Here is a 12,481-nt window from a genome sequence, read left to right as displayed (position 1 = left end):
TATTTATTTTAAATACCCCGGGCCCCACCCAGAACAACGATCAATGGCGGCTGTAACCCCGGTGAGCCGTACACTGATAGAACATGTCCAGTCTGTATCAGCTGAGCTCCTGCAGAAGATGGTGTGGTGCCTGGCATTACTACCGTCCGCCACCAGATGACAGTGTGGAGCTGCCTTACTATTCCTCCTCCAGTAGATGGTGGTGTGGTGTCGGCCATTACTACTCTCCTCCTGCAGGTGGCAGTGTGGTGCCTGGCATTACTACCCTCTGCCAGCAGATGACAGTGTGGAGCTGCCTTACTCTTACTCCTCCAGTAGATGGCAGTGTGGTGTCGGCCATTACTACTCTCCTGCAGGTGCCAGTGTGGTGCCTGATATTATTACCCTCCGCCAGCAGGTGGCAGTGTGGAGCTGCCTTACTATTCCTCCTCCAGTAGATGGTGGTGTGGTGTCGGCCATTACTACTCTCGTCCTGCAGGTGGCAGTGTGGAGCTGCCTTACTATTCCTCCTCCAGAAGATGGCAGTGTGCTGTCGGTCATTACTACTCTTCTCCTGCAGGTGGCGGTGTGGTACAAATTTCCTATCTTTATCTACAAGTCACGTGACTGCTAGGCGAGCGATCACCTTGACCAGGGCTACGTGCTGTTCTCCGAGTCTTTGCTCCGCCCCGCCCTCTTCGCTGCTATGGTAACCTGACGCCTCGCACCCACGCTACAAGTGTGGAACGGAAGTGACGTAAAGCTTGCAGTAGGGACGCCGGAAGTGGAGTTCTGTCACTGGCGGTCCTCCTGGATACCCGGAAGTCGATGTTGGTGGGACCGGGATCATGAAGCGGGACGTGAGGATCCTCCTTTTGGGGGAGGGTGAGAGAGAACGGATCACGTGGGGAAGGGGACGGGTGATGGGTCTGTCACACATGGGAGGCTCAGCTGCTCCCTCACCTGGGGGTCTCCAGCTGCTGTAGTACTACTGCTCCTAGCATGCAGCCTGACAGAGGTTGATGGGAGTTGTAGTTTCGCAGTCGCTGTAGGTTGGTGCAGGGCTGAGCTCCTTCATTTGAATCCTGATTTCATTTTCCTCTCTGGTCACATCCAAAGCTGCTAGAAGTTCTGCTTGTGGCCTGTGGAGATGGTGCTTTAGTTTTGGATGTGAAGAGAGAGACATATCAGCAGTGGATCCGCTGATTGTAGGGGCGTGAAGGCCCCTGACCTCTCCCAAAGCATCATGGGACAATCCGCTATAGACAGGATTCTGCCCACAGAGCCGTTTACAGGGTCCGCCACTCCTATAACATGTCCGCAGTATACCGGCCACAGATACCAACGCTTTATTCCGAAAATCCATTTTTATCAATATGCAAATTTCCTCTGAAAAAATCCCAAGGGGGTGTTCCTAATGTCTCAGGAGCCATGCCCATTCTGAAGGGTCCCGGCACCGCCCTCCCTCCTAACTCCCCCAATGTCACCCCGCGCCAGCACCTGTACTCCTGGCGTACGCGCCCGCCCTGCTCTTCCATCAGCCTCAGAGAACAGACTGCGCATGCGCCACATGCTACCGGAGATCTGACAGACCCTATAAACGGCTCCATGTCAGGACATCCCGCACTTCTCTGCTGCTCCTGCAGACGCCTCCACTAAGACTTTCTCCTCCCTCTCGTCCCGCAGCCCAAGTGGGAAAGACGTCTCTGATAATGGCGCTGGTGGGGGAGGAGTTCCCGGATGAGGTACGTGCGCTGACAACCAGATGGTGTAAAACCACAACTCCCAGCAAGCTGTCAGAGCCTGCTGGGAGTTGTAGTTGGAGGCTTCTGATCTGCACTTAACGATCTGATAATCTTTCCCAGGTGCCGGCCCGGGCGGAGGAGATCACGATACCGGCCGACGTGACGCCAGAGCGCGTCCCCACACACATCGTGGACACCTCCGGTAACTACCTCCCTGGGGGATACGGGATTGTTATCCAGGGTGTAGATTCACCGGGCGTGTCAGGGCGACGCAGACACTCTCGCCCTCCACCCCGATCATCAGACAGCAGCTTTGGGTGGGTGCAGTCATCCTATAATGGACTATAATAGTAAGGTGCCCCCTGCACAACCCCGGACCATGTCTAAAGAATAATGCAGAGGTGGGAAAATTCCCCTCAGTCTGTACACTCCATCATGATGGGGGGGGGGGGGTCTGTAGCGGATCCGGCGCACCCGTGCAGCACATGAGTGGACGTTCATGTCAATGACCAGCGTCGCAGCTTCTCCCGGGGCGTCCGCTAATCACCACGAGACAACCCTATTAACCCTTTTTTTTACTTTCCACTGCTGGTTAATAATCATCTGTCCTTCGTGTAATGGAAATCACCTCTTCAGCAGCCAGCATGAACAAGCAGAACTGCAGTGTAAAGCATGCCGGAGGGGTAGAACCCCAACCAGAGCCTCTAATTTGACAGGAGATGGATGTCAGCCCCCAGTAGATAAAGGAGTCAGAGAATAGCTCTGCCTTAAAGGGTTATTCCATTTAGAACAAGTTATCCTCTGGATAGGGAATACTTATTAGATTGATGGGGGTCCGTCTGCTGGGGTCCCGCCGGTCATGAGAATGAGGGTCCCCTGTCCCCATATTAATGGAGCAGCAAGTCAAGCTTGTACGCTGCCCTCCCTCCATCTCTATGGACAGGGGATAACTTACCGGAATACCCCTTTAATGGAGCAGAGCTGCAGTGTAAAGAATAGAGGAGCCTGAACCGCTGATTAGACAGGGGGTGGAGCTGAGACAGTCACTGATCAGAGCCACACCCCCTGAGATGCATGTAAATGATGACCTGCAGAGGATTCTCGGAGTTTTCTGTCCCTGGCGATGTCCTGGTTGGGGTCTGTTGTCACTTGTCGTTCATATCTTTGTGTCTTTTGTGTTGATAGAAGTGGAGCAGACGGAGGACGAGCTCCGGGAGGAGATTACAAAGGTGAGATAAGCGGCACACGCGCCGACCGCCCACCAGGACCCAATCATTTACCGGATATACGTGGTTAAAGAGGACCCGTCCCCTCTCCTGACATGTCTGCTTTAGGAACTACTTGCATTCCCGATATGACGACGATTCTGGGGCCTCTTTTCATACAGTGTTCTGTTGCAAAGTTCCTCTATTATCCCTACTAGAAGTTTATGAATGAATTTCCAGCAGTCTGCAATGAAGGTCTATCACTGGTTGCACAATGTCAGACTGTGCAAGGACACACTCCCAAATGGTAACACCCAGCTGGACCTTTATTGCAGACTGCTGGCAGTTCATTCATAAACTTCTAGTAGGGATAATAGAGGAATTGCACAATATGCAGTCTATAAGAACAGATGCTCCAGAATTATTACATGGGGGATGCGAGTAGTTACTTAAAACAGACAAGTCAGGAGAGGGGACGGGTCCTCTTTGATCTCCTGTGCCGATCCTCGGCTTCCACCACTAGAGGGCGATATCTGTATGTAATGCCTATTCAGGTCCACAGGAGCCGTATCCATCTGTGTATAGATTACCTCTAGTGGTGGCAGAAGAGACTTACAAGTCTCAAGTGTACACAGTGCTGTGAATGAGCCGGGGGTCAGCTCCTGTATGTCAGGAAAGGGCTCCATAGAAATGTTGCAGGTGGGGACGTCGGACACGAGCGCGCGCCCCTGTACTGGTTCCAGTAATGACCCTTGTTTTCTGCTTTCTTCTGAAAGGCAAACGTTGTCTGCATTGTGTACGACGTCTCAGAGGCCGACACCATTGCGAAGGTGAGTAAGAGTACTTCAGAGCTGCACTCCTAACTTTTATGGCATTATTGGAGAGCCAGGCTTGACAGCTGATGGAAGGAAATTTAAAGGGACCCCATTGTTTACTTGTAATATGAATAGGTCCAAAATCGGTGGCGATTAATCCCCATAGGGTTACATAATAAAATTCTGCTGCTTGCAGCCACCACTAGAGAGAGCTGTATAATACTGCAATGCGCTCCCTCTAGTGGTGGCTGCAGGGAGTACAGAATGTTACCATCTTCTGGGCTCGTGGGCAGGCTCTGCCAGCATATCCAACGTCTTCAGTGACTCCAGGCCAGAACTCTGCACGTTTATTGGGGCCTCGATCCATAATGTTTTTTACTTTTTAGATCTCCTCTAAGTGGATCCCCCTGGTGAACGGCCATGCAGAGCGGAACTCCCGGTATGGTCGTCTGTTGTAACCCCCTCCACTCCCCTGCTGATGCAGAACCTCTTGGCAGTGGAGATGGGTCTAATGTTTGTCTCTCGCCCCAGGCTTCCCATAATCCTTGTTGGGAATAAGTCAGATCTCCAGTGCGGCAGCTCCATGGAGTCCATCCTGCCGATTATGAACCAGTTCTCAGAAATCGAGACCTGCGTGGAGGTAAGACGCTGCGGGGGAGGAAGGGCGTCCAGGGATACAAACTGCAGAGCATGCAGCCCTGCGGCAGACTGACCAAGCAGCGCCCTGTCTCGCTGCAGCTCTGGTGGTGATTGCATCTTGTGTGGGAGTTTGTGTCGTTTTAGTGTGTCAGATCAGTATGGGCTGTTATGTTATATAGACATCTGAGTCACATGCAGATCTGTCCTTCCTCCAGTGTTCTGCTAAGAACCTCAAGAACATCTCTGAAGTCTTCTACTATGCCCAGAAAGCTGTCCTTCACCCCACCGCCCCCCTGTACGACCCGGAGGAGAAGCAGGTACGTGGCATGGGTCACCAGACCTGCAGGGTACTGTGGATCTCCTCATCAGTCATATCTATAGATCCACTGCCATGGCAGCCGGAGGCGGGATTAGAGGGGTCTCGGTGGCGGGTTCAGGCAGCGCGTGATGACCCCTCTATTGCTGATTTTAATTTTTTTTCCAGCTGAGGCCGCAGTGCAGAAAGGCTCTGACCCGAATATTCACCATCTCGGACCAAGACAACAATCAGATCATGAGCGATGACGAGCTGAACTACTTCCAGGTATCTGACCCCGGAGCTCAGGTGTCCAGTCCTCCCCCCAGAACCCCCCTCCCCCCCCAGTGCAGTCCACTGTCTGTCCTATGACTCATTCACCCTGTGTTTCTGATTGGTGTCTCACCTGTCTCTTGGGAGGTAGCAGTCCTGTTTTGGGAACCCCTTGGTCCCTCAGGCCATGGAAGATGTGAAGATGGTTGTCAGGAAGAACACCGCTGACGGAGTCCGTGATAATGGACTGACGCTAGACGGTGAGAATGGTTGTGACCGTGCATGTTGTACTGTTGAAGAGAAGGCTTACAGGGGGTGTCTACTTCTGCAGTCTTTAATTTCATTGCTCCAGGTAAATCTACACCAAACATGAAGCAAACTTGCAGATAGTCTTGATTGAAAACCTCCTACTGTTTTTGGCCTGTAGCTTCCGTGCAGAGCTATGTGTCTCCATGGTTACAGACGACAAACAAATGTTGTGTAGTCTGACCTCAGTCACGTATTATTCCGTCTGTCTGTCGGTTATCAAGGAGAAGGGAGCAACCCTTGACTGTAGGATCAGACTACACCGGTCTTGGTTGTAGTCTGTAACCATGGAGACGCAGAAGGATGGATGTAAAATATGTCAGGAAATAAGAATAAACAGTTTTTGAGGTCACATCCCAACCTCCAACCAAATGGATCGGCACTTGGTGTAAGAGGCCGAGTACTTCACATATTCAGACATTTAAAGGGGTCACCTGGGTCACAGTATGACGATTACCGGGGGTCCGACTGCCAGGACCCTCACCAATCATAAGAACTCAAAGTCCCCTGTGGATGGTGCACTAGCGCACGTCTGATCACCACTTCATTCACTTGTACAGGACCGATGCAGTACAGCGCTCGCTTCTCTCCAGCAGTCCCATGGAAGGGTCACATGTGCATTAACACTTCGTTTACACAATTGACTGGGGGATAGATGAGGGTCCCAGTGATCATACATGTATTGCACAGGTTGTTATAGTCTACAAGCATATACTAATATATCAAAGCGATCCCCATCTACACGTGTACATCGCAGGGCGGCAGGAGGGGCCTTCCCATTTCCATATAAATGGTAGCACATAAAGAACGCCCCCATTCCAGTAAGACCCCCCGTCGGCACAGCTGACGTGACACTGTAAAAGGCAACTCCCGCTATCAGAATCCAAGCCTCGCTGTTCATACCACACTGACCTGCAGCCCACCAGGTCAAATAAAAACTGCAATGAAGACATCCAGATCTGAACGGGAGCTGCATACAGATAATGGCGGGAGAAATTAAAGGGGTTATCCAACACTACATCGCAATGGCCGACCCGCGGTGGTGATCATACTTACCTGATCCCTACCCCTGGGTTTGGTCTCTGTCACTCCCTGGTGCGCTGATGTCCACATCCTGCGGGGGGGGGGGGGCACATGACTGCGCCACCTCCCCTTGCATCACAACAAATGGTCACGTGACACAAGTGGAGCAGGTCACCACTGCGATCGGCCACGTGCCCACCGTCAACAGGATGTTGATCTCAGCACACCGGGGAGATGAAGAGCCGGCCTGCTGCGGGGACCAGGTAAGTATGATCCCCACTGTGAGGTGTGATATAATGTTGGATAACCCCTTTAAATGGTTGCAACAGTGTACATACCCTTTAAAAGTTGTCGCTAGATCCACAGGACAGGCGTTAAGTGAGCATGCGCGTTATCGCTCCCTACATCCCTATGGGACTCCATGGTCAAACCCCCTGACAGACTCCCTTTAAGGGCTCGTGCACACAAACGTATTTTCTTTTATTATTTTTTTTGGACCGTATGGAGAACCATTCATTTCAATGGGTCCGCAAAAATAACGGAAGTTACTCCGTGTGCATTCCGTTTCCGTATGTTTTTTCCGCAAATAAAATAGAACATGTCCTATTATTTTCCGCATTACGGACAAGGAAAGGACGGTTCTATTAGGGGCTAGCTGTTCTGTTCCGCAAAATACGGAATGCACACGGACATCATTCGTATTTTTTGCGGACAGCAGAATACATACCGTCGTGTGCATGAGCGCTAACTCTTGGGCGCGGAGGTAGAAGGGGGAATCTTTCATTCATCTTCTTCCTCCCTCTCCTTAATTTATTAATAGATAATATTTTATTATTTTTCTTATAATTTTTTTTACCCAGGCTTCCTTTTCCTCAACACCCTCTTCATCCAGCGGGGGCGCCACGAGACCACGTGGACCATTCTGCGACGCTTTGGTTATGACGATACACTGGAGCTTACTGACGACTACCTCTACCCACCGTGAGTCAGGGCTCGTGTCCCTCTTCTTCTGGAGATGGGGCCCCCACCTGTGGACACACCAGAATACTCCTTTCCGTTAACCTCCCAAAGCCCGTGAGGAAGCTGAGATATAAGGAGCTGTTTGCATTGATTTAATTCCCGATCTGTCTCTGCTTTTGCTTCCTCCATAAGCTGTGACTGTGTGGGGTAAGTCGCTGTGCCACGCTGCTAATTTCGTGGTCGCCCTGGGATCCATCGCAGGACGACCACATCCACTATCGTTGATTGCACATCGTTGCGATCTTACGTCTCGTGGCCACAAATCGTCCTGTAACAGCCGAGAACCCTGCCTACAGCTCCTCGTACCGCAGATTCCTGCACCCCTTCTATTTTGGGGTTAACTGTTGAGATGATTTCTTCCTCCGTTATTTATCGCGCTTCGCTCAGCCTCCGCTCCAGCAGTCTCATATCCGAGAACAGATTTTATTGAGCCATCATGGAGCGTGTCCCTGAGCGTAGCATCTGCAGAGGAAATCTGTTCGCACGCGGCAGACATTACCAGCTGTTAACCCTTCACCAGCAACAGGATAATCCATCTAAGCTGGCTGACAACCAGTAGAACCAGCGTTACAGCTCCCTCTGTGGTTGTCAGTTTGCCTAGTTATGCCAGGAGTATGGGGGGGACTTGGGAACTGGGTGACTGGGAGTTGAAATGGCCATAAAGGTTGTCACTTCCCGCTTTGTGTTCTGATGCATGAGGCTGTCTCTCCCCCCACAGGCTCCGCGTCCCCCATGATTCTTCCACTGAACTCAACCATTTCGGCTACCAGTTCCTCCAGAAGATCTTTGAGAAGCACGACCTGGTAAGGATGGCGGACGCTCGTGGCCTGAGGTGGCAGCATTGGGTTTAGTTATGATTAGTGCCGACACCAGATGTAGAAGGGATCAGGGTTTGGATGAGCCCCGTCAGGATCGGGGAGATGAAGCGTCACACGGTGCCTCCAGAAATCAGTGGATTTCCATGGTTTAATGCATGGATGGGACATGTCCTCCTGGTCTTTGCCCTGACTCCTGCTTTAAATAACAGAAGGGCTCCTGAGCAGACCGTCGCCCCTCTTAGCTTTTGTATGGACAGTGGACAAACCCTGTAAGGATATAGTCAGCCATAGGTAATGTCTACAACTTCTAGAGCAATTCTGAAACCGCATTTCCCCTTCTCTCCTTAGGATGGCGATGGTGCACTAAGTCCCTCAGAGCTTCAGAGTTTCTTCAGCGTTTTCCCATATACTCCCTGGGGCCCGGAGCTAAGCAGCACAGTGTGCATGGCGGACGATGGTCTGCTGCCTCTCCATGGCTTCATGTGCCAATGGACGTAAGTTTTCAGTCTACACACATCAGCCATAACATTCAAACCACCGACAGGTCCTGCATTGTCCTCTGCTTCCTCCTCACAGGTTAGTGGCCTATCTAGATGTCCATCGTTGCCTGGAATATCTGGGGTACTTGGGGTACCCCATCCTGTGTGAGCAGGACAGCCAGACTCAGGCCATCACAGGTAGGTGAGGAGTGCAGCATGGCTTTAAATGTCACCCCCCCCCCGGGCCGCAGAAATATGGAGACCGGTGACGTCACTGTCTGATGCCAGAACGTAACTGATGTAAATGTCTCTCTTCACCCTGACAAGAGTCAGGTTGGGGTCTGTGAGGGTTTCGCCATAACGCACGGTCTACAGTTATAGACTGGAAAGGGAGTGGCGAGAGGTCGAGTCTTAAAGGGGTTGTCTCAGATGAGACAGTAGGATATGCCCCCATTGTCTCAGATGAAACAACCCATTTGACCTGTTTGAGGCTGCGATCCACTGTGATTGTTACAGTATTAATTTCCGGATGTCGTTTCTTGTCTCGCACAGTGACCCGGGAGAAGCGGATAGATTTGGAAAAAGGACAAACCCAGAGAAATGTTTTCCTATGTAAAGTGATTGGCCCCCGCGGGACGGGTAAATCTGCCTTCCTGCGGGCGTTCCTGGGGCAGAGTCTTGAGGTGAGGGGATAGGATTTTGCTTGTCCATTGTCTCCAGCTGCCATTTCTTCTAGGGCATCAGCATTACAGAAAGCAGTGACCCCCGGCCCTGCCCTGTGAATGACGTTACCAGCTTATGCCCACCTACTTCACACTGTGCTGCCATCTAACATAAGCCCCCCCCATGTGCCATGTGTTGGTGTCTCCATGACTCCTGCTCTGATGTATATGACGAGCTGTACGCAGGGCGTAGACAGCGGTGGTAAGACCTTCCTGCAGGTCCGTGCCCTGAGGGTGCGTCATGGGAACACCTGTCTGTGGACATGCAGTAAAGGTGACCTTCAACGTCCATGTTATCTGCCTGAATACTCGGCATTGTTCCCCGGCTTCTCCTTATCCTGTGACACTGACGTCTTCTCCTCCTCCCTCAGGTGCAGCAGCAGGGCCGCAGGCCGCCCTCCTTCTACTCGGTCAACACGGTGCTTGTCGGTGGCCAGGAGAAGTACCTCATTGTGAGTAATGGCTGATTTGTGTACTGTACACCCACAGGGGAGGCCTCCCAGCTTCTTGAGTCTGGCCATACAGAGGGCCTGCTGACAGGGGCCTCCTAGACCCCCTCCTGACGGCAGACGTCCAGAGAGATCAGGCAGTTGGATTTCAGCATGTCCCCACAGAGACGTTTGTCCCCATTCTGGCCACCTGCATGCTCGGCTGATCGGAGCATGCGTGTGTATGGCGGAGGGGTCAGGAGGGCTAGCCGTCGGCTGAATGAGACCGCGGATTGGCCACGTTCATACATTTTGTTTGCTTCCCTCAGCTCTTTGAGGTGGACGTGTACACGGAGTTCCTGAAACAGTCAGACGCCGCCTGCGATGTCGCCTGCCTGATGTACGACGTCAGCGACCCCAAATCCTTCAACCACTGTGCCAGTATCTACAAGGTGTGTACCCATCATGCTCAACGAGGGCGACAAAGCCCATGCCAAAAACCTGGCAGTCATCCTAATCCTAGATGCCAGATGGTTGGACCATCGGGTATCTAGCAGTTCAAATGCAGATCCAGAAATTGAAGGCTGTGTTCGCACATGGCGGTATCCGTGCTGTTCTCTGCCGACAAGTGTGAGCGCCCCCCTCAGATGACGGGTTCTGGCGTCCCGCTGGTCCTGCACATGTTATTGGAATTGCCTTGGTATATACACCCCCTCCATGTATCGCCCCTCTCCTCCCTTACAGCAACACTACATGGACAGCCAGACGCCCTGCATGTTTGTGGGGTGTAAGTGGGACCAAGGAGAAGTAAAGCAGCAGCACGGGATCTCCCCTGCCGAATTCTGCCACAAACACCGGCTGCCGCCACCTTACCACTTCAGCTGCCAGGGCTCCGTGGACCAAACCATCTACAACAAGTTGGCCACAGCCGCTGCCTTCCCGTGAGTATTGGACGGCCCGCCCGGCAGAACGGGTGTTTAGAGGCTTGGGGTATGCAATAGGCGGAGGGGGCGGGGCATGACCTGAGAATCATCTGTTCAGTGCTGGTCATGCCCCGCCCCTCATTGGGCATATCACAAGGTGTCCCCTTTCCCCCCAGTATTGATTTGAGCTCCCACTGAACCTCAGCAGGGTCAAAATAAAGTTCACCTTTGACCCCTTCACCTTGCAGATTTTCTGGCCTTGTGTCCTGATCTCTCTCTTCCCTCCCCTCCCCCCAGGCACCTGCACGACACGGAGCTGAGCACGGCCTCGTTCTGGCTGCGCGTGGCGCTGGGAGCCACCGTCGCTGCCCTCGTGGGAATCACTCTCTACAAAGCTCTGCTGCGCAGCAAATAACCAGCGCTACCTCTGCTCATCCAGATCCAGACCAGCACGCGAGGGCCGTCACCCGCCCGTCACTGACACTTTTAACCCCTTCCGCTCTGACAGAGACACTCTGACATAGGGAACTTCTCGTGTCCTGTCCTTATTTTATTTGGTATTACTTTTCAGTGTTGGATTCAAGTCTGCAAAATAGTTTGCTTGCCTTGTGCCTTTTACTCCAGTCACAGCCAGAGCTGCATTCAGTCCTGTTCCCGATGCAGGTCCTCACATCTTCTTTTGGCCATCCTGCGGTATTGCATTAATAGGAGAGGTAATGTGTACTTTATCGGAGGACATTGCATTATGGGAGCTGTTGGTGTTGTGCCGGTCAGCACTGTGCCACGCAGCTTTGGATGGGACTGGAGTACAAGACAGGATTGATCTCGAGATCAGTGAAGAGAAGTGAATGAATTCCCTTTTCATGAAGCGATTCCAAGACCAAAGTGACCCCGGAAGCTTCAGCTCCAGATGTTTTATTTCCTAATGAACTAATCTGATGGAGGTTATTGTCTGCAGTAATGGAGGGGCCCCCAGCTCCTCGCGCCTCCAGATGTAAGGGCTGCAGCACAGACGTCTTGGAGGGTCTCCTGTGTGTACGGACTGATTCACAAATTGACTTATATAAAGCAATTTTAAAGAAATCTGCTCTTTATAATCTTCTGTCGTCTATTATCACTTGGGGTGGGGGGTGTTAATCTCATTGGGGGGGGGGGGGGGGGGCCATAGAAAAGAGCCCCCTGATGTCTGTGGGTGTGACTCGGGCTGGTGACAGTCTAACTGGGACCGCACAGCATATATCTCTCTCTCCTGAAATACTCTGTGCTGCCAGGTAACGCGCAGTCTGTGATCCCCCAGTTGTCTCTAGTCCCTTGTCACTGATAGACGTTCCCCCTCCCCAACATCACCACACCCTCTCCTGAAATACTCTGTGCTGCTGGAGGACCCTGCGTTTTTTCTACTACACAAATCTTGTCTGTGACCTCCCACACGATCAGAACACAAGTCTCCTGAAATACTTTGTGCTACCGGGAATCACTCACATCTTTAGGCCTCATGCCCACGACCGTATGTATTTTACGGTCCACAAAAAACGGATCCACAAAAAATACACATGACGTCCCATGTGAATTCCGTATTTTGCGGAATGGAACAGCTGGCTCTTCATAGAACAGTACTATCCTTGTCCATAATAGGACAAGTTCTATTTTTTTGCGGAACGGAAACGGAATGCACACGGAGTACCTTCCGGTTTTTTTGCGGACACATTGAAATTAATGGTACCGTCTACGGTCCGCAAAAAAACACAGAACGGACAAGGAATTAAAATACGTTAGTGTACAATGAGGCCTTACCATAAGGGCTTGTTCAC

At 51.9% G+C, this 12,481-nt stretch overlaps 1 protein-coding gene across 2 annotated transcripts; it reads left to right on the top strand.

The window, feature by feature from the left end:
• The first annotated feature begins 762 nt into the window (after positions 1 to 762).
• Positions 763 to 11,744, top strand: RHOT2 (ras homolog family member T2). Of its 2 annotated transcripts, none has more exons than XM_040439710.1 (19): positions 763 to 864; positions 1,666 to 1,724; positions 1,845 to 1,926; positions 2,910 to 2,953; positions 3,706 to 3,759; positions 4,131 to 4,183; positions 4,276 to 4,384; positions 4,599 to 4,700; positions 4,868 to 4,966; positions 5,103 to 5,211; positions 7,141 to 7,261; positions 8,019 to 8,103; positions 8,467 to 8,612; positions 8,695 to 8,795; positions 9,150 to 9,280; positions 9,691 to 9,771; positions 10,077 to 10,199; positions 10,495 to 10,688; positions 10,968 to 11,744. In XM_040439710.1, exons 1-19 carry the CDS (start codon positions 828 to 830, stop codon positions 11,083 to 11,085), a joined length of 1,848 nt encoding a protein of 615 aa, XP_040295644.1. In that variant the 5' UTR covers positions 763 to 827; the 3' UTR covers positions 11,086 to 11,744. The 2 variants fall into 2 exon arrangements, with proteins under 2 accessions (XP_040295644.1, XP_040295643.1); XM_040439709.1 differs by having other exon boundaries at positions 10,492 to 10,688.
• The last annotated feature ends 737 nt before the right edge of the window (positions 11,745 to 12,481 follow it).

Source organism: Bufo bufo, chromosome 7 (genome assembly GCF_905171765.1).
Source record: "Bufo bufo chromosome 7, aBufBuf1.1, whole genome shotgun sequence".
In the NCBI taxonomy this organism is placed as follows: domain Eukaryota; kingdom Metazoa; phylum Chordata; class Amphibia; order Anura; family Bufonidae; genus Bufo; species Bufo bufo.
This window is presented reverse-complemented; position numbering and strand designations above follow the sequence as displayed.